General features: G+C 31.5%; 1 protein-coding gene across 1 annotated transcript; it reads right to left on the reverse strand.

Annotated features, from left to right (window-relative positions):
* Nucleotides 1–15,584: 15,584 nt before the first annotated feature.
* On the reverse strand, nt 15,585–16,418 carry LOC114425430. Its single transcript, XM_028392358.1, has one exon. The coding sequence runs from the start codon at nt 16,316–16,318 to the stop codon at nt 16,025–16,027; it is 294 nt and encodes a 97-aa protein (XP_028248159.1). The 5' UTR covers nt 16,319–16,418; the 3' UTR covers nt 15,585–16,024.
* Between the last annotated feature and the right edge of the window lie 4,719 nt (nt 16,419–21,137).

Here is a 21,137-nt window from a genome sequence, read left to right on the forward strand (position 1 = left end):
TTGTTTTCGATGTGCACTCGATTTTTTTGGTGCACATATTTATAGATGCATGGTGCATGCATAAAGGAACGTGCTGTGTAACTCACGGTAAATTAAGCCTCTCATGCAGAACTGGATTTTCATAATCTCACACGAAACAGAGTAGTTGAAGGTTGAAAATTTGAATTCCTGAGTTGAGTCTTAATCATTTGAATTTAAGGTGAAATTACTAATGTTTCTCAACGTTTGATTATGTGTAAAAAAAAATTCATGGTAACTTATTTTTCTTATAAAAAAAATAGAACACGCACTTCTGTTTATAGTTTAGAAAACTGAGCATGAACGAGTCGTATGATACTCTCCCAGTTTTCTCATCATATTGTAATATAATTTTTTTTTCTCTATTCTAAGATCCACTGTTAAACTTCTCCCGTATTACATGCGAGGTAGCCTCTAACTCTTGCATTTCTTCGTTTAGTCTAAACTTTTGTACATGTCAAATAATTATTTTACTTTCCAAAATCAGATGTACTACTTGATTTTAAGTGAAAATACGCTCAAATTTATGATTATTTTATATATCATAATGGACTTTAGTTAAAAGAAAGAAAAAACGTGTCTTTCATCGTGATGAATTTGGCCCGTACCGTGTTGCAATTTTTTTGAGTGATTTGCGTGAAAGTGGATATGCATTTGCGACGTTTGAAGGTTCAGTCAAAAGTTGTTAACGTGCTGCGTTAGTATATGAATTCAAACTTTCAAAATATAATATTGGGTTCTACATTCTCTATCTGATCCTATATTATGCAAGAAACTGTAAATTCCTGCTTTATTTCCCAAATATATGGACTGCAAGTGCTAAATCTCTTTACTTTGGTTTAGTACTTTAGACTTTGAAGAGATTAATATATTTTTCAACCATAAGTTATTTTGAAATTTTCATCATAAAGAAAACTATATGAAAATTATGGTAATAAAAACTCAATGAAAACTCAATCGCAATTGATATCATATACTAGTTGCATATATTAAAACTAATTTACCAAAATTAGAATTTAATAGGATTGACCTAGCCGTAGAAGATAGGAATGTTCATGGATTGGATTCTTAAATAATATGTATGAGATCAAATATTCAAATCTTAGTATGATCATTGTATAAAAAAATAATACTATAATTAATTTCTAAGAAATTAAATAATATAGCAATATGTACAAAGATATTGGAAGAATATAAAGTATAAATTTCTTTGGATTAAACGGTGATTAAAGTCCTATAAAATATTACGATTTTTATTCAGTATATCATTTTCAAATTTTTGTAATTTAATGAAACTATTCTAAGTGGTCTCCACAAAAGGGTTCATTCATCGTCTTTCACCCCAACACCTTCCTCCTCAATCGCGCCATTGAAGCCGAAACCAAATGCAACTGTCTCCGCGACGCCCTTTTAGCCATGAACTATTTGATAAAATGCCCCAATGTTGTCATATTGTTGTTACTTTCTATAATGCTCTTGTTGCTTGTTCTATCATGTTGTTTTGAACTCCCTTGTGAATGTGCATGTCAAGTGTTGTAACAAGTAAATTAATTTAAGTTTAACTTTGTATTTTAAAAATGTTATTTTTAATTATTATTACTCATAGAATGTATTTTAAAGTAAATAAATTGAAACAATAAAAAACTTGGGTATTAATATTAATCTAGCATTTATTTAAAATATAAATAAAATATTTTCTTATATATATATTAATTATTTTATTTATTAAATATAATATACTTTTCACTTTAATGATATTATTAATTATTTTTAATTAAATATGTTACAATTAATAAATTTGATAAATTTAATATATATTCAATAAACACGTCACTTTCATATGAAACTATGTACATTAAAAATTTATTATTGAATATAAAGTAATTATTACAATTTTTTAAAGGTACTCAAATTAGTCATTGAAATTCAGCATGAACTAAAAATAGAAAAAAAAATTAAGAGAGAATAGAAATCAAAATCTAAAATATATAGCTGAGTAAGCAAAAACTTATTACTAATATTTTTCATAAACTATATTTTAGAGTAATTAAATTCAAATTCATATTAATATAATTCTAGAATTATTTAAAACTTATTATTGAATATAAGTTAATTAGTACAATATTTTAAAATTAAGGGACTCAAATTAGTCATCCGAAAGGACTAAAAATAGACAAAATTTTTAAAAGAGAATAGAAATCAAAGTCTAAAATATATAGCTAAGTAACCAAAAGCTTATTATTAATTTAACCTTTAATTATAAATTTTTAAAATTCTTATTTTAATTAAAAAATTTCATAAACTATATTTTAGAGTAATTAAATTCAAATTCATATCAATACAATTTTAAATTTTCTTAACAATTTTTAAAGTTCAGGCCTTACAATAGTGATCTATATCCAAGATCACAAATATCCCAATAGTGTGTGTGGAAGCATTTAAAATTCTTCATCCATCTTTAATTTTATCCTACGTAAAACATTCCAATTGTTTAAGTTCCATTAAACAAATATCCTAATAGTGTGTGTGGAATCATGCTCTTTCTCAGAATCGTTACTAAAGCCAGTGACATTTCACTGTAATTTTAATGAGTAATTTTTAAGTATTTAATGGTATTACTTAAATATTAATTTTTTAATAAATTGTCTTTTATGATTCTAAAATTAATATATGTTTCCTAATTTATTAATAACACTTTTTAGGTTTTGAAGTTATCATAACTTTAATGAATTTTTTATGAATTAACCATAAAGATTTAAGTTGTCATAACCTAAAAAGTATTATTTTAATATCCACACTTATTAGTTGCATTTTACTTTTGTGTAAAGTTAATAAATTAATTAAAATTATCACAAATAAATTAAAAATCTATTCTTTAATCATTCAATTCAAACATAATCTTAGCTAATTAAAACACACCCTTAGATCATTCAAACTTAAGTTATAAACTTATAATTAAACATTCAAACTTAAGTTATAATTAAACAAAAGTAGCGACATAATCATTTTTAACAATTTTAACAAAAGTTATAATTAGACAGCATGTGATGGTACTCTCTAGCTAAGACCTGCCAAAAATATGATATAATGACATCAATTAATTTATAATTATATATTATAAATTCTAAAGAACATAGATAGTATAATGCAATAAAAGAATATAATATATATATATATATATATATATATATATATATATATATATTTCTTTTTATCTTTTTATTTTAATCACACCGATCATATCATTTTTCATACCAATATTTATATTTCTTTTCTTTTCTTTTTATATCTCATTATAGGTATCATTTAGCATTAGATGTCCATGCATTTTTTCCCCATATATTAAAAAATTGTCATAAGTAAGATCTACATTTACTTGCGTTGTGGTGATGAACTCATTTTGTTATTGAACAATACAAATTACAAATAATAGACTAGCTAGATTGTTTTCGATGTGCTTTCGAGACCTATATTTATAGATGCATGGGGCATGCAAAGGACCGTGTTATGTAACTCCTGGTAAATTTAAGTCCCATGTACAACTCGATTTTATTATCACACGACACAGAGTTAAGTCTTAATCAATTAAATTAAGGTGAGATTGCTAATGTTTCTCAACGTTTGATTATATCTGTAAAATATGTAATGGTAAATTAAAAAAAGAGACCACAAGGAAGCTCTGCTTATCGTCTATAAAACGGAGCAGGAACGAGTCATGATACGCAATCTCAATTTTCTTATATTATAATTTTTCTCTATTCTGAAATCCACCATTAATCTTCTCCCTTATCGCATGCAAAGTTGCGTCTTGCATTTCTTCGTTTATTCGACACTTTTGTACATGACAAATACGCTAAAATTAAATTTTAAATTTTCAATTACTTTATAGATTATAATGGAAGCCTTTTCTTGGTGAAAGATGTAAGAATTAATGTCTCATGTGAGAGATATGTGACTTATGTAGGGACTAATAAGTAAATAATTAACGATTAAAAGTTAAATTGTAATTGGGCTTAATAGGAGAAATTTCTAGGATTAACTGCTATTTGATGAGAGTAGTGATTATAAAAGGGGCTTAATACCCACTAACGTGAAATAAGGTCCCCTTCCTGACCAGAAAGTGTTCTCTCTCACCCATAGTCATCACGAACGAAGAGAGACAGAAAAGAAAGACCTAAGGAAGTGAAATCTTATTTCTCTCCTTTTTCAAGTAAATCAGAGTGCACTGGAGAGAAGTTCCTACGGAGAAAGGTACAAGTCTTCCTATGGAGAAAGATATACATCATTATCTATTATTGTTTATTGATTGTTTGTGAGAACCATAAGTTTCAAGCTCCTTGATTCCCTTGGTGGCTAACATAATGGACTAAGTGATTTCCTTGATTCTTAAGTCTCGTTTCTTCCTGAACTAATTAACATTCTGTGCAATTCATGCACATTCCATTTATCTTTCATGGTATTATAGTTCATTTAGAACAGGTCAAACTTAGACGATAATGAGTTTAGAATAAACTGAACAAGAAAGTTATCATTCACAACCATTATATTCCCAAGGTCTTAAGTCTTGCTGCAATGTTTGTCATCTCAATGACATATTCATTCATAGTACGTGAACCATCAAACTTCATGGTGGTCAATGTACTCATTAATGTCCCAGCAACAGACTTATCAGCTGTTTGAGAATACTCTTCCACTAATCCCATAAACTTTTTAGCACTTTCAATTTTAGGGAGAGTTGTCTTAATATTGTCTGCAACAGTCATTCTCATCAACATTAGGCTGAGTCTGTTAGGTCTTTCCCAAGTTTTATAATGAACTTTCTCTTCATTGCTACTAACATCAATAATAGTAACAAACTTCTCTTCTAACATAGTAAGATCATGATCCAAAACACCGAGGTGAAATTGGACTTGCTCATTTCAGTCAGAGAAGTTAAGCCCATTAAAATTGGCTCAGATGATGCATAAGAATCCAATGAATTCAAAACATGTATTACATAATAAAATTCACATAAGTGTTTTGAGACATAAAATACATGTCATACATATGATTCATTCAGATAACGGACAATGTATATTGATGTTCTCCTTTAGGTGATACACCAACATACAACATACAAACATAATGATGCTAATAAAATTTTAACATTATTTGGCAATTAAATATGCACCAATTAGTAGTATCTATTTCCTTTGGGCATATAAATAAAACTAATGATACACACAAATCGCCTACAATTATATTCATTAATTATAAGAACAACTAATCAACCTTTGGGCGATCCATAAATGCCTTATAACAATGAATTTCAATTACCCATAAACCAATAACCATATAATTTAGCATCCATTATTCTATGAGTAATCAAAATAATCATTAATTTTGGAATTAAATAACCTTACAAATTTGGCCACTTTGATGACTAATAAATTTAACATACATTTAATTCCAACCAAGTATAATTGAAATAATCATTAATTTGGAATTAAATAACCTTACAAATTTGGCCACTTTGGTGACTAACAAATTCAACATACATTTAATTCCAACCAAATATGTATGGCCTGCACATACTTATTGCTATTAACAATTCATAGTCATTCTATTAATTTCATTCCAGGCCATAAAATAATATTTGCATTTATTTGTGTTTTTGCATTCAAACACGTTCAAGCAAATATGTAACTTTCAATCCTTTAATCACGTTCAACAATAATTTTTCAGGAAAAAAAAGATCAAGTGGGATTGGAAATAGCAAACATAAGGTTGCAAATAGCAATTTCTAAAATTTCATATCTTCCTACAACAAACAACAAATGTATATGCGCACGCAACTTTTTAAAATTGAAATTGAATCTTTACGTTTAGGTACACTTCCTTTCTTTCACCATTAGAAGTAAAAACTTTCTCCAAATTTAATATATACATGTCGTGCAGCTTTCTCTCCCATAATCATAAGTTTTCAAATAATCTTTCTAGAAAAATTGGTATTCAATAATAATAAAATATTACCAATAAAATAATACATGCAGTGGAAAATAAAATTCCTAAATTTCATAATTAGGATTTATGCATAATTGAGAGAAATTAAATTATCCCTAAATTTCATAGTTAGGGTTCATACATAATTGAAAGAAATTAAATTATCCCTAAATTTCATAAGTAGGGTTCATGTATAATTGAGAGAAATTAAATCATTCCTGGAGAATCATAAATTTCATAACACATGCTCTGATACCACATGTAAAAATTCTTAAGGGGTTTCCTAGACTATCAATGATAGGAAACAACAGGATCTTGAAAATTATGGTTCTCACAAACAATCAATAAACAACAATAGATAATGATGTATATCTTTCTCCATAGGAAGACTTGTACCTTTCTCCGTAGGAACTTCTCTCCAGTGCACTCTGATTTACTTGAAAAAGGAGAGAAATAAGATTTCACTTCCTTAGGTCTTTCTTTTCTGTCTCTCTTCGTTCGATGGCTATGGGTGAGAGAGAACACTTTCTGGTCAGGAAGGGGACCTTATTTCACGCTAGTGGGTATTAAGCCCCTTTTATAATCACTACTCCCATCAAGTAGCAGTTAATTCTAGAAATTTCTTCTATTAAGCCTAATTATAATTTAGCTCTTAATAGTTAATTATTTACTTATTAGTCCCTACATAAGTCACATGTCTCTCACATGAGACATTAATTCTTACAAAAGATTATAATGGACGTTAGTAATAAGCAAATAAAGAAAAAAATTGACTTTAATCGTGATGAATTTGGCCCGTTTCATCTTTGCAAGATTTCGACTGATTTACGAGAATGTGTAGAGGCATTTGCGCAGTTTGAATGATCCAGTTAGTTGTTAACGCGCTTTGTTATAGTACATATGAATTCAAACTTTCAAAATATAATAGAGTTCTATAATCACTGATCCTTACTGTGTAAGAAATTGTAAATTCCTGCTTTATTTCCAAGATATATAGACTGCAAGTGATTATTATATTTTTCATCAATAAGTTATTTTGATTGTTTTCAGATTATATCGATTACTTTATATTCTTTATTGGCTGTTCATTTTGGGGTATATTCTGATCCATTTGTATAAACCTTTACTACAGGATCACATTTCGTGCCCTATGAATAACTTGTTTTTGAGTTTGCCTTCAAAAAATATTATTTTGAAATCTTCAACATAAAGAGCAGTATATTAAAATTTAAATATCAAAAACACGATTAGATTAATTGATATCATATACTACTCAGATAGATTAAACTAATTTAGTGTAATTAATTTAAATAATAATGATAATAATAATAATAATAATAATAATAATATGGATAAATATATTGGAAAAATATAAAGTATAAAAATCATTAGATTGCATGATATCTAAAATATTATGATTTTTTCTATCATTTTAAAACTTTGTAATTTAATCCTTAGTTTATCTTTTCATCATGTAATCCCTTTGTTTATTTTTCGTTAATTTTGTTTATTAAATAACATTTTTTATTTAACTTTTGGTATATTAAAATATGAAAAATTTAACTTACTGGTCTAGAGTTCGAATACTCAAATTGAGTATGGAACAAATTATGCGGGAAGGAGGATAAATTCTCCATAAAGTTTCTCTAAATATCAAGATTTTTTTCATTTACTAAATTTTCATCTAGATAATTTTAATGCAATAAATTATGGCATATTTTATTTTCTTTTACATTTATGTCACTTTAATGTTTCTTAAAAAATTGTAATATAGATGTTTAATACAATTTCAATTTTTATCGTAACAGAGATAATTAAATTGTAATGCATTAAAAAATTATAAATAATTTCTTAATTTTTTGTTTCAAGAGTTTAATTTTTTCATAGCAAAGCCTATCTAAGTATCAACAGTTTCACTCAGAAATTCATAAGGGCAAAGCCACTAGGCAGTTTTCATAACATGTGCATGGGCACTTTTGTTTTTATCTTAGCCTTTTTATAAAAATAAAATCAAACACTTAAGTACAAAATAAAAACTTAGAGAATTTCACCTAAAGAATTCCTTTATTGGTTCAATTGTTTCTTCATTCGATCCTTTGAGCTTTTTATAGTGAGTGTTGATTTGAATGTTGGAGGTTTATTGTTTTAGAAGACACACATGTACGTATTTATGGACGACCATGATTCTTGGTGCTGGGGCATTCGTGGTAGATCTTATACTGCTGCTAAAGCTTACTCTATGGCATCTTTTCGTACAGTTTATATTTTTTTATGCTGGTTTATTGGTGAAAAAAAATGTAATTATCCTTGATATAAAGTAACACTTCATGTCCTTTCAATAAAGTTCAATTTTTCCTTCAAAAGAAAAAAACCGGGCTTTTGAAATTTAATTATAACATCCTACTTTATTTATAAACAATTAAACAAAAATAATTTTTACAGAGAAATTAATAAGGACTTATATATGCGAATAAAAAAATTCGTAGCCTATTATACAACAACAATAGAATTTTATCTCCCTTGATAAAATTGACTACATGAATCACACTATTAAAAACGTATTTATTTACCTACAGTAATATTTTGTTCTTCAGCCATTATGGGCAAGATTAACATTAATGTGTAATCAATTAACACAAAAGTCCTAAGATTTTACATAAGCAATAGACTACCATTTTGTAAATGATTAGCGCGCCGTGGTTAAAAACCATCTCCAACGTAACGTCCTTTGCCTCAGACTCAACAACAACGGGCCATGCTAGAGGGAAATACTGATCATTGTCATCTCTATCCACTACAACCAGCAGTTGCCCTCCAAAAGGGGTCTTTAGATGGCATCCATCCACCCTGACAAATGGTCTTGATCTCGGCAAAAATCCTTTCTTACAACCATCTAATCACATATTCAACAAACTAAATGTAGGTTCCACATCCAACGTATTAATGTTCAATTGTATCCCTTTCTATGTATTCAATAGCCAATTTCCTAGTCCTATCTGCCCAGGCCCAAGTAATACAAACAACCTAATTCATTCTAATGTCATCTTGAATGTCAGGAACTGTCATCCTTAAAGAAGCTCTGGACTTGTCTTTGATAACCTTTGCCATCCATTTTGGTCTTCTATTTTTGTTGTCAAACACTCTTCCACACTAATTATGACCATCAATTAAAGTTTGCATCCAGAAAGTCTTCTTCCCTATGTCACCTAGCTAACCAGTACCTTAAATGGGCATCCCTCTTTTTACACCCCATCCTTACTCTTATTGTATCATTCTTGACAAATTTCAGTTGCATACCATTCAATACAACATGCTCAGCCTCACTTTGAACTTGAAATCTTGAAGCTAAGGGATCTAAATTCCATGCCAACTTTGAACTTGAATTCTTTACACAACTCCTTCCTCAAAACAAATTGGTTTTGGTTTTGGAACATCATCAGCCTCACTGTCATCACTGTCACTAAATAGTTCTCACTAAAATAGTCATCTTCAATTTTGTGCCTCTCATTATCTGCAACTGACTGCTGATGTATTCCAGCACCTAAAGTCACATCAATGCCACTTCCCCCAACGTCTTCCTCCAAATTGTTGTCACTGCCACTTTCACTTCCAAATGGACGTTGCCAACCCTAACCAGTTGACTGATTGAACCTACCGACACTGTACCACCGCCATCTTGTTCCTTCCTATCCTTCTGCATCCTGTCATAATCAAGCTGCTCAACTATGTCAGCACTAGACATCGTGTGTTCAACATAAATATGGGCTTTACATTTGTTTGTCAGTGCGAATTTAGCCAAATCCATCGCATCTAAGTCATTCATAAAATGTTTCAAGTTGCCTTCGAATTTTTTATTCTCTGATTTCCACCAAAATTTCATGTTCCCATCATAGACTAAATTCTTCAATAAACCAATGCCTAGAAAGAAGGACCATCTATCTATGTCGAGGCCATGGAAAGCATGTATTTCAACATCAGCAAAGTGCAAGGAAGACTAGAACTTGAATTTCCCCTATATGATGGGACTACAACGGTGAAGGCTCCTTCTCTATGTGTCATATAGTAAAAAAATATATTACTTGATTAAAATAAAAAATACATAATTAACAACTACATTAGAAATTTAAAACCCAAATAAGAAATCCCCCCAATTGGGGAACCCTAAATTCACCAAACCCTTGACCAGATAACCCTAAACCCTTTTTTGGGGATTAATTAAACACATTTCCCATTTAGAACGAAAACAACTATTTAATTACATAACTCTGAAAATCACCATAGTAATGTCTGTTGGAGAGAAGGAAAGAAAACCAAGGAATCACACACACTCAAAATGATGAGATGAATATTATTGAAAATTGAATTACACATTAGACCATTTATATAGTCTAAGTACAAATTTAACAGACTTAACAAACTTACAATTATGCATTATATCTAATATATTCTGAATTACAACTATCACACCCCCTTAATTCAAAATCTCTATAGATGACACTCCAAGCTTGTATCTCAATACTACGAAACTGTTCACCTTCAAGTCTTTTGTGAGAATATCCGCAAGTTGCATTTCAGTACTGCAGTACTTCACGTCAAGTTGTTTTTTGCTCACTTTTTCACGAAGAAAGTGAAGCCTTGTCTCTCTGTGTTTTGACCTTCCATGTGCTACTAGATTCATGGCCAAGCTGATAGTGGATTTGTTGTCCACATACAATTTGATTGGCCTCTGAATTTCTATCTTCAATTCTTCAAGTAAAGAGTCTAGCCATAGTGCTTGGCATGCAGCATAGCATGTTGCAATGTACTCAGCCTCGCACGAAGATAATGCCACTCAGGTTGTTTCTTTGAACACCAACTTATTGGTGCACCTAAGAACTTGAAGAGATATCCTGTAGTGCTCTTCCTTTCCACCTTGTCTCCACACCAGTCTAAGTCTAAGAAGCCCATCAACATAGTTGTAGATTCTGAAATTCCAACCTGACCTGTGAGAGCAGTTTGATTAGAATCCTTAGGAAATAGAACACCATAGTTGAGTGTTCCTCTGAGATATCTCAAAATTCTCTTTGTAGCAACCCAATGAGAGGCTTTAGGATCGTCCACAAACCTACTAATTAGACCAACTGCAAAAGAGATGTCTGGTCTTGTGTTGCAGAGGTATCTCAATGACCCTACAACCTGCTTGAATAAGGTACTATCCACTGATTTTTCTGACTCATCTTTCACTAATCTCAAGCCTGGTTCAACTGGAGTGGACGTTGGGTTGCAGCTCATCATCTTAAATCTTTTCAGCAGGTCTATTGCATACTTTAGTTGGTGCATAATCAAAAGTCCTTTGGCTTCCTTGAACTCAATTCCAAGGAAATAAGACAATATCCCCAAGTCTGTCATCTTAAATTCAAGCTTTAAACTCCTCTTGAATCTCTCTATATGAATCTGATTGCTCCCTGTGATCAATAGATCATCAACATACAAGCACATAATTATCAAATCATCTTTGTCACTCTTCTTTACATAAACTCCATATTCCTTTTCACACTTATGGAAACCTTGTTTGACAAGAAAGGAATCTAATCTCTTGTTCCAGGCCCTTGGAGCTTGCTTTAGGCCATACAATGCCTTATATAACCTGAACACCTTGTCTTCTTCACCCTTGATCTCAAATCCAGGAGGTTGCTTTACAAAGACCTCCTCTTCCAAAGTACCATTGAGGAATGCCGACTTTACATCAAGCTGGTATAGGGGCCAATCTCTACTGTGGGCTAGAGCTATTACAAACCTTTTGGTTTCTAGCCTAGCTACTGGAGCAAACACTTCTGAATAATCCAAACTAGCTCTTTGGAGGAATCCTCTTGCAACCATCCTTGCTTTATGCCTGGCAACAGTTCCATCAGGCTTTAATTTCACCTTAAACACTCACTTCACATCTATTGGAGACTTGTTTGGAGGCAAGTCAACAAGTTTCCAGATCTGATTTCTTTAAATTGCTCTCAATTCCTCTTCCATTGCAACCTTTCAATGGTCTTGTTGCAATGCATCTTTGTGATCAATTGGTTCAATATCTGCCAAAAAGGCAAAATGCACAAACTCACTTGCTTTCCTCTTTGCTTCTGCCTTCTCTTCATCTTCTGTCACTGCAGCTTGCCTAAGAATGTTAGGCATATCAACATGATAATCTTTATACTTCAAAGGTAGGTTTTTATCTCTCTGTGGTTTTTGTTGCACAGCAGCAGGTTCCTCATGATAAGCTTCTATTTCTGCTGCTTCACTGAGTCCAGTCTCATTGTTCTCTTCTCCAAACAAAGTGTTGATAGTGCACTTCCTCTTCCAGTCCCAGGAGCCATCTTCATCTATCACAACATCTCTGCTAATAAAGATCTTGTGAGTTAGCGGATCATACAACCTATAGGCACCAGTTGGATGATATCCAACCAATATCATAGGTACATTCTTGTCCTGAAGCTTTTTTCTCCTCTCATCAGGCACATGCTTGAAACACAATGACCCAAACACTCTCAAATGCTTCACTGTAGGCTTCCTTCATGTCCACACTTCTTCAGGAACTCTATCTTTTAGCTTCTTTGTGGAACACTTATTCAAAATGTATGCTACAATGGACACTGCTTCTCCCCAAAAATCTGATGGCAAGTGCTTTTCTTTCAACATACACCTTGCAATGTTCATCACTGTCTTGTTCCTCCTCTCAGCCAAACCATTATGTTGAGGAGTATAGGGAGCAGTGATCTCGTGTATTATACCATGATGAGTACAAAAAGATTCAAAATCATTGGATGTGTACTATCCTCCACCATCCGTTCTAATGATTTTGATTGACTTTCCACTTTGATTTTCACTTAACACTTTGAACTCTTTGAAAATAGAGGGCACTTCACTTTTGGCTTTAATCAAGTATAACCACATCATTCTACTAAACTCATCAATAAAGGTTACAAAATATTTGTTACCTCCCATTGAAGACACTCCCAGTGGGCCACATACATCAGAGTGAACCACTCCTAGCACTTCAGTTGCTCTTACAGGTGATTCTGATTTGAAAAAGTTCTTGGGTTGCTTGCTTGTCAAGCATCTCTCACAAATCTTATTGGGAACTCTGATCCTGGGCAAGCCCTATACTAACTTTTGTGACTGAAGTTGATTCAGTACCTTGAAATTCAAATGCCCAAGTCTTGAATGCCAAAGCCAGCTCTCATCTTCATTGGCAGTTGATGCATACACTACACATCAATATTATTCATGTTCACCTGAAAAGTTCTATTTCTAGACAATGGGACTTTAAACACTCTTACATCACTTGGATCTAGTAAATCTAGAAACTTGTTTTTTAAGGATGCTTAAAATCCTTTCTCAAGAAGCTGGCCCAAGCTCATCAGATTACACCTCATATTTGGCACATACATTACCTCTTCTATTACTGCAAGGCTTCCATTACTCTTTCTGAAAGCAACATTCCTAATTCCCACACTTCTGATAGTACTGTGATCTGCAAACTTTATAGTGCATTTCTTACTGTCATCAAGACTCACTAGCCAACTCAAATTACAAGTCATGTGATTTGAGCAACCAGTGTCCAAATACCATGTTTCTGAATCTCCATTACTGCTAAAGTTGCAGGTGGTTGTCATTAATACAATTGCTTCTCCTTCTGAATCACTTTCACTATCATCCTATTGCTTTGCTTGTGTCATATGAGCCTCATTTTTACTGTATTTCTTCTTCTTCTCTCTTACATCTACACTTCCACATTCATTTGCAAAGTGTCCCCAGCCTTGACAATTGTAGCATCTGATCTTACTCTTGTCAAACTTTCCTTTTCCACCCTTATTACTTGATCCTGGTTCCTTTTTTCTCTCATATGATACTGATTGATCCTGATCAGAATCAGTATGGTCATGTTTGCCTTGAAATGAAGAGTCTTTCCTTCATGCTTGTTGCCCTGCCACTTAATATTTCCTCTCCACCTTTTGTTCATTCCTCCTTGCTTTGGTTTTACTGGGCTTCTCTCATTCATTTTCAACTCATGTGCCTCTAGAGAGGTTTGCAGCTATTCAATTTTCATCTCAGATAAGTCCCTGGCCTCCTCAATTGCAGCAACTCTCCCATCAAATCGAGGAGTTAGGTTCTCATCACCTTCTCGACCAAATCTTGATCCTTGAATTTTTCACCACATTCTTGCATTTGGTTTACAATTCTGAGCAATCCTATGAAATAATCACAAACCCTCTCATTGTCTTCCATTTGGAGGAGCTCATATTGTCTCTTCAAGGTGTTTAACTTCACCTTTTTTAACTTGTCATCACCAGAACAAGCCTTTCCAAGAATGTCACGTGCTTCTTTTGAAGTTGTGGCAACAACGATCTTCTCAAAATGTGTAGAATCAACGCATTGATGCAAGAAAAAAAGTGCCTTAAAATCCTTCTTCTTAAAATCCTTCAACGCTTGTCTTCGAGCATCTGATGTGGTGGCTTTAGGTTCTTCAACTCCATTCTGAATAACCTCATACACATCCTAAAATCCAAATAGAGCCCTCATTTGCGCGTTCCATTAATTTGGACCAATTTTTCCCATCAAGAACTGGTAAGTTTCCAGGTGTGTAACCATTCATGATACTATCTCGATCAATCTTCACAAATCTCTTCAAGAGTACACCAAGAATCTTGCACAAGATCTGAAATCACACGAATCTTGAGAATCAACACTCAACAAGATCGTTTCACTCACAATCTCACAGCTCTCAACAGTTTACACTTGAAGGATCCTCACAATGTTTGAATCTCACAATCCTCTCACACTCAGATTTTTCACTCAAGAACCCACTTCTCTCGTCCCTCTTGGTCCCTAGTACATGGAGCTCATGATACCGATTCTATTGGAGAGAAGGAGAGGAAACCAAGGAATCACACGCACTCAAAATGATGAGATGAATATTATTGAAAACTGAATTACACATTAGACCATGTATATAGTCTAAGTACAAATTTAACAGACTTAACAAACTTACAATTACACATTATATCTAATATATTCTGAATTATAACTATCAATGTCATCCAACGGAGTCATGATTTCATCCAATGGAGTCGTGATGGGGACCAACAACCAAATGTCATTGAAGTATCAAAACAAAATCTCCACTAACCCGTTCCAAGGTAACGTAGACATTGTTCAAACGAATGCACTACACTGTTCCATCAGCAATCTTCATTCACACAGTGGAGAAAAGCAAACAGAGTTTTTGCCTTTGGAACTTAGCAACACATTGAAAAAAAAATCAATTAAAAAAATTTATCCATCTCACTCAAGTTAACAACTTAACAAAGGTGTTAATGTTTACAAGGAAACAAATTGCCATGTCACCAACGACATTAATGTTAACCAAATGACTTCAAACAAAATTTGTCCAGACTAAAAATAAATATAGATCATGTTTAAAGAAATAAAAATATATTTAAGACTTTATCGTCATCAATCTTATCCATTGAACCATGCTTAAGCTCATTAACTTTTGAAATTTGATTATAACATGCTACTTTATTAATAAACCATTCAATACAAATACAAATATACAGAGAAAATAAAAAGGACTTATGAAAAAAATCCACAACTTATTACACATTTATATTTTATACAACGACAATAAAATCTTATCTCATTAGATAAGATTAATTACATAAATTACACCACTGTAAGCTAATTTATTTATGTATCTAAATTCATATATACTTCTTAGTACATAGAAGATCTTGCTTGTAAACACTAGAGTCTAAATAAGTTGTAAACAAACATGTGATTTCTAAATAAAGTAGTTTTAATATGTTTAGACTAGAAACACTTGTATGAAAAAAAAATAAGAGAAGATATAAAAAAGTTTCTTCATAAGAAGTATAATCTAATTTTAGAACTTTTATTTGTATTAGCTTTTCAAAAGCATAATTTTTTAACTTATGTATAAGTTAATTTTAATTTATGAAGAATTTTTTTAAATTTTTTTTATGGTATTTTCTTCTCCTTATCCTGTTTTGCCTTTTGAACTTGCGTAGCCCATGGCACCACCTAGGTTGGGAGGAGGCTGTTTCACATCACCTTGTGAAGACCAGGAACCTGTTTTGCCTTTTGAACTTCCCGTGTTGCCCATGGCACCACCTAGGTTGGGAAGAGGCTGTTTCACATTACCTTGTGAAGACCAGGAACCTGTTTTGCCTTTTGAACTTCCCGTGTTGCCCATGGCACCACCAAGGTTGGGAGGAGGCTGTTTCACATCACCTTGTGAAGACCGGGAACCTGTTTTGCCTTTAGTACTCATTCTTATTGAGTAATAGTGTAATACAAATACAGGGATGTGAGTAACGATGTGGTGAGTAAACTATATTGTTCTGTATGTGCATTGGAGGCTTGTTCATGTAATGTGCTTGTGCCTGCATTTATATGCATTCAAATGCAGGATGCAAAGACAAAGGAACTACCATGTAATTCATGCAGAACTGCATGCCCTAATTTCATAACCACACGAAACAAAGTATATGTGGTTTGAAAAATTGAATGCTCGAGTTGAGTCTTGATAATTTAAATTAACGTGAAATTAATTGCCAATGCTTGTCAACATTTGATCATATAAATAAAACCAATTTCGTGGTATATTTATTCATAAACATAGGAAATTTTCTTGTGGTTGATTAGGAAATAGAAAACAGCTGATTTTTATTTTCAAAGAAAGAATTCTGAATTCCTATAAACACTAATCATCATCACTTGTCCAATTTGGAAGATTAAAGAAAACTTCATTGAATTGCTTTAACAGATTTTGAATGCTTCGGTCTGTCTTTGTAATTTAAATTCATGTGAAATTTCTAATGTTTTCCATCCTCTGATGATAGTCGTAACAAATTTCATGGTAAACTAGAAGAAGAAAAATAATACACGGCAACTCCTATTTTATATATGCCATCTGAGTTTTCTCATATCATACTATTCTGAGAACCACTATTCTCCCTTGTTGCATGCAGATTAGTGTCTTGCATTTCTCCGTTTATTCGATGCTTTTGGTTAGTTCCTTCTTGCAAGTTTTCCTACTGATTTGCGTGAAAATGGATGTGTATTTGCGATGTTTGAAGAATTGAAGGATCGATCGGAAGTTGTTAACGTGCTGTGTTAGTATAAGAATTCTAACTTCCAAAGACCTAATCAATGCACGCGTTCTCTAATATGTCTTATTATTATTAACTAAGAAACAGTAAATTGCTGCTTCATTTCCCAAATATGTATATACTGCTTAACGCGAATGCAAAGTCTAACGGTTCATTAATTTTGGGACCCCACTGCACTTCACCTAGATTATCATGAAATAAAAAATGAAGTAAATTCTTCCATTATTTAGCGCCCATCATATAATTTTTTTTAAGTTCATACGAAATATTTTAAATTTTAATTTTAATTTAATTTTATTAGTACATTTTATATTTTCATGGAACTATATTAGTGGAAGAAGAATATCATTTTTATGTAGAATTGATTAAATAAATACCCTTACAAATTACATATTTGGTTCAATTGTACATTGATTGATGATATTGATGTATCTTTTGTGATATATAATGTGTTTAGATAATACACAAGAATCAATTTTGCTTAATAAATCATAACCATGAAAAAGTAAAAATAATTATATATTATTTGTCTTCATCATGAAAATTTAATTAATTTTTTCCTACCGTGAATCTAATCAAACACACACATTGTGTAAAAATAGGAGAAAATATTATGAAGACAGTAGAAGGTAGGGATATATAGGACCAAAACCCTTATACTTTAACAACAATACTTCATCATAGACAACCTTGTTGTAATGGATTAACTCGTGGTGTAATCGACTAAAGCATGAATCTGGTTGCTCTCTTTTATACAATTCAAATTAATTGACCTTGATTTAAATAATTAATCCTAGATATAATTAATTAAACCAAAAGCTTGCGTTTTTCTAACTTAGTTGTTGATAATGTAATCAATTGCATATTCAAGGTAATTAGTTATATCAACAACAATGATTTTTTAACTAATTTTTTTATCAACAAATGTTAATTTGTTAGTGATGTTAGTTTTTGTTAGTAGAGATGATTGAATGTGTGACCTTTCATCTCTCCCCTTCTCCTTTAACCATTTAATTCATTTATATATTTGATTTTCCAATTAACTAAATAATTTGTGTATTTGATTATAAAAATGAGGTCACTGATAGACAGGAAAGTCTCACAATTCAAGGAGCACTTATAGTTGTACTTACATTTACCTCATCCAAAGAAGTGAGTGTTGCAGAATTTACGAACCACAATAACCAGAGTAGATCATGTGGATTGAAATATTGAATGTTGACCAAGTTGAGTTTGAACGTGAAATTAATTTCTCATATATTGTTTAATCATAAATGTAACCAATTTCGTGGTATATTTATTGCATACAGATTGGAAATTTTATGCTCAGTTTATTAGGAAACAGAAAGCAATTTTTTTATTGAAAAATCTGAACCCCTTTACTCACTAATCTATCCCTTGTCTAATTTAAAAGATTGAACAAAACTTCAATGAATTGTTTTAACAGTTGTCTTGTTTTTATTATTCCTATTTTTATTTTGAATGTCACTGCGAAATGTTCAAAGGTTTAAGAAAAGAAAAGGAAAAATAGAAGATGAGAGCGCCGTTTGTAGGAATATATATAAGAATTTTGTCATAAGATTTTACTATGCCGATTGATTTGGTTGATGTGATGAGGTGTATGTTTCTATGAAATGTACAGCCTATTTTATACATGACAAAAAAAAATTTTACTTTCTAAACTAATAAGATATATCATTTGATTTTAATTAAATTAAATAAACTAAAATTCTTCCAAACTTTATTGGTTTTTAAATTAAATAGCACCGAATCTTCTAGTTTAATAGTGATGAAATTGACCTTTAATTACCTTGTTCTTGTTCCATGTTTTCCAGCGGATTTACGTGAAAATGGATAGCCATTTGCGCTGTTAATTTGAAGGATATTCAATTTGAAATTGTTAACGTGTTGTACTGGTATAAGAATTCAAACATCCAAAGGCATAACAATGCGTTCTCTAGTCTCGGATTCTTACTATGCAAGAAACTGTAAATTGCTCCTTTAATTCCAAAATATTTTAGACTGCAAGTGCAATTCTTGTAGTTTAAACAACATATTTTATAGTAGTATTTTACAGTCAAATATTCCCCTTTAATTTCTTTCCTTGTTTATTTTAATTTAATTCTTTGTCAATTTAATTTATTGTTTTCTACAATCTTTTCTAAATTTTTTTTTAATTAAATATTCATATATCTAAGTATAAACAAAATCATTGTACATTTGATATTCGACTTCTATTTTAACTTTATTATTTGTGACAATTTGATGTACTTGTTAATAATTCAACAATAAAGTTTTGGACATAATTGATTGGAATTGTTTAAAAACTTTACTTCAAAAGATGGATTTTGATGATGTGTGGATTGGTTGGATTAGTATGTGTTCAATCAATGGCGATGAATGGAGAATTAGTTGGTCCTTTTATTTTCGAGAGAGGTCTTAGTCAGGATGACTCACTTTCACCTTGTTTTTTTTTATCATTTGTATGGAGGGTTTCACTTGCCTTCTACAAAAAAATAGAATCAAAAGGAGACTTACATAGTATTAAGGTGTGCAGGGGAGCTCCTATCCTCACACACTTTTTTTTTTTTTTGCAACACAGATGATAAAGAGATCAAAGTGTTGAAAGAAATTTTAACCACTTTTGTGCTAGCTTTTGGTAAAGCCGTCAATTACATGAAGGCGATGATTTATTTTTGTAGAATTTGAGTAAAGCCGTCATTAAAGAAATTTGAGCTTAATTGATAGTTAATTTTGATTAAGAATAATTAGAATTCCTATACTTTACTATTATTTTTAAGGAAATAATGAGGAATTTAATATCATGTTAATTTTTTATCAGCAGGGTTCAAAAAAAGAAAATTACAAGTGCTTTAGAGGAAAATTGATGCAAAAACATAAAGAAAAGCCTAGAAGAAAAAGTTGAAGATTGGGATCACTTGTTTAGCGTACAAGATAGGTCCAGCGCGCCTCCTCGCTTAGTGGACTGTTCAAGCTTAGCGCAAAGAAAGCCCACGAAGAAGCCCAGCGCTTAGCGTGAATCTCACGTTAAACGCGTGATCACCACCATACTCGTTAAGCCCAGAAGACCCACCTAGCATGAGATTGCTTGAATTTTAAGCTACCTTAGGCCTATAAAAGGAGTAGAAAGCAAAGGAGGAAGACACTGAGACTCAAGCTCTCTAATGAATACACCCAAAGTTTGAGCAACTCAAATAAGGGAAACCCTCCTTCTATAGTCATTTTCTCCTTCTCTTTCTTTATCCATCCATTTTCTTCTTCTATCTATATCAGTCCTTGAAGTGTAAAGTCTCTCATAACAATAAGAGGCTAAACCTTCATTGTTGGGAGCCTAGTAGCTAAAGGTTCTTGTACTGTAATTCTTCCTTACTATTTGTTTAATGTAATGCCAATTTTTTTTTTTGTGCTTTATTGTTATTGTGTGGCTTAATCATCCATGCATCTATTTAGGGATTAGGCATTGGGAAGCGTTTAATTTCTAAAGAAATAGAAAGAGCATTTAAACAACTCATTGGTAGGGATAGAGTGATCTTGTTTTGCATATACATACATCTCCAAACTTCATGTAATTTATTGTTTTATCTCTACAAAGGGATTTGAGAGAGAGAATAGCTAAAATAGACTCTTCATCACAAGGGATCGAAGTTGAATATCTTAGTAGATGTAGATGAAAATTAAAATAGTATTAAATAGAAAAACACATTAATATTACATCAAGGATAGTTAAGCATGCTAGGATCCAACATATTTAAATTATGAAGTTATCATTTATATTTAATCATGTTATTTTACTTATTTTTTATTTTCTAATTCTTTCTTTCTTCTTTCCATTACAAGCAGTTGAAAAACTTGTTTGATGATTAAATAAATAAGATTTTTAAGTAGTTTATGACATTTTTTAAATGTTATTCGAAGTAACATTTTTAAAATGTTAGTTTGTAAATATTTATGTTTTAT

This window comes from Glycine soja, chromosome 9, assembly GCF_004193775.1.
Source record: "Glycine soja cultivar W05 chromosome 9, ASM419377v2, whole genome shotgun sequence".
Classification (NCBI taxonomy): Eukaryota; Viridiplantae; Streptophyta; class Magnoliopsida; order Fabales; family Fabaceae; genus Glycine; species Glycine soja.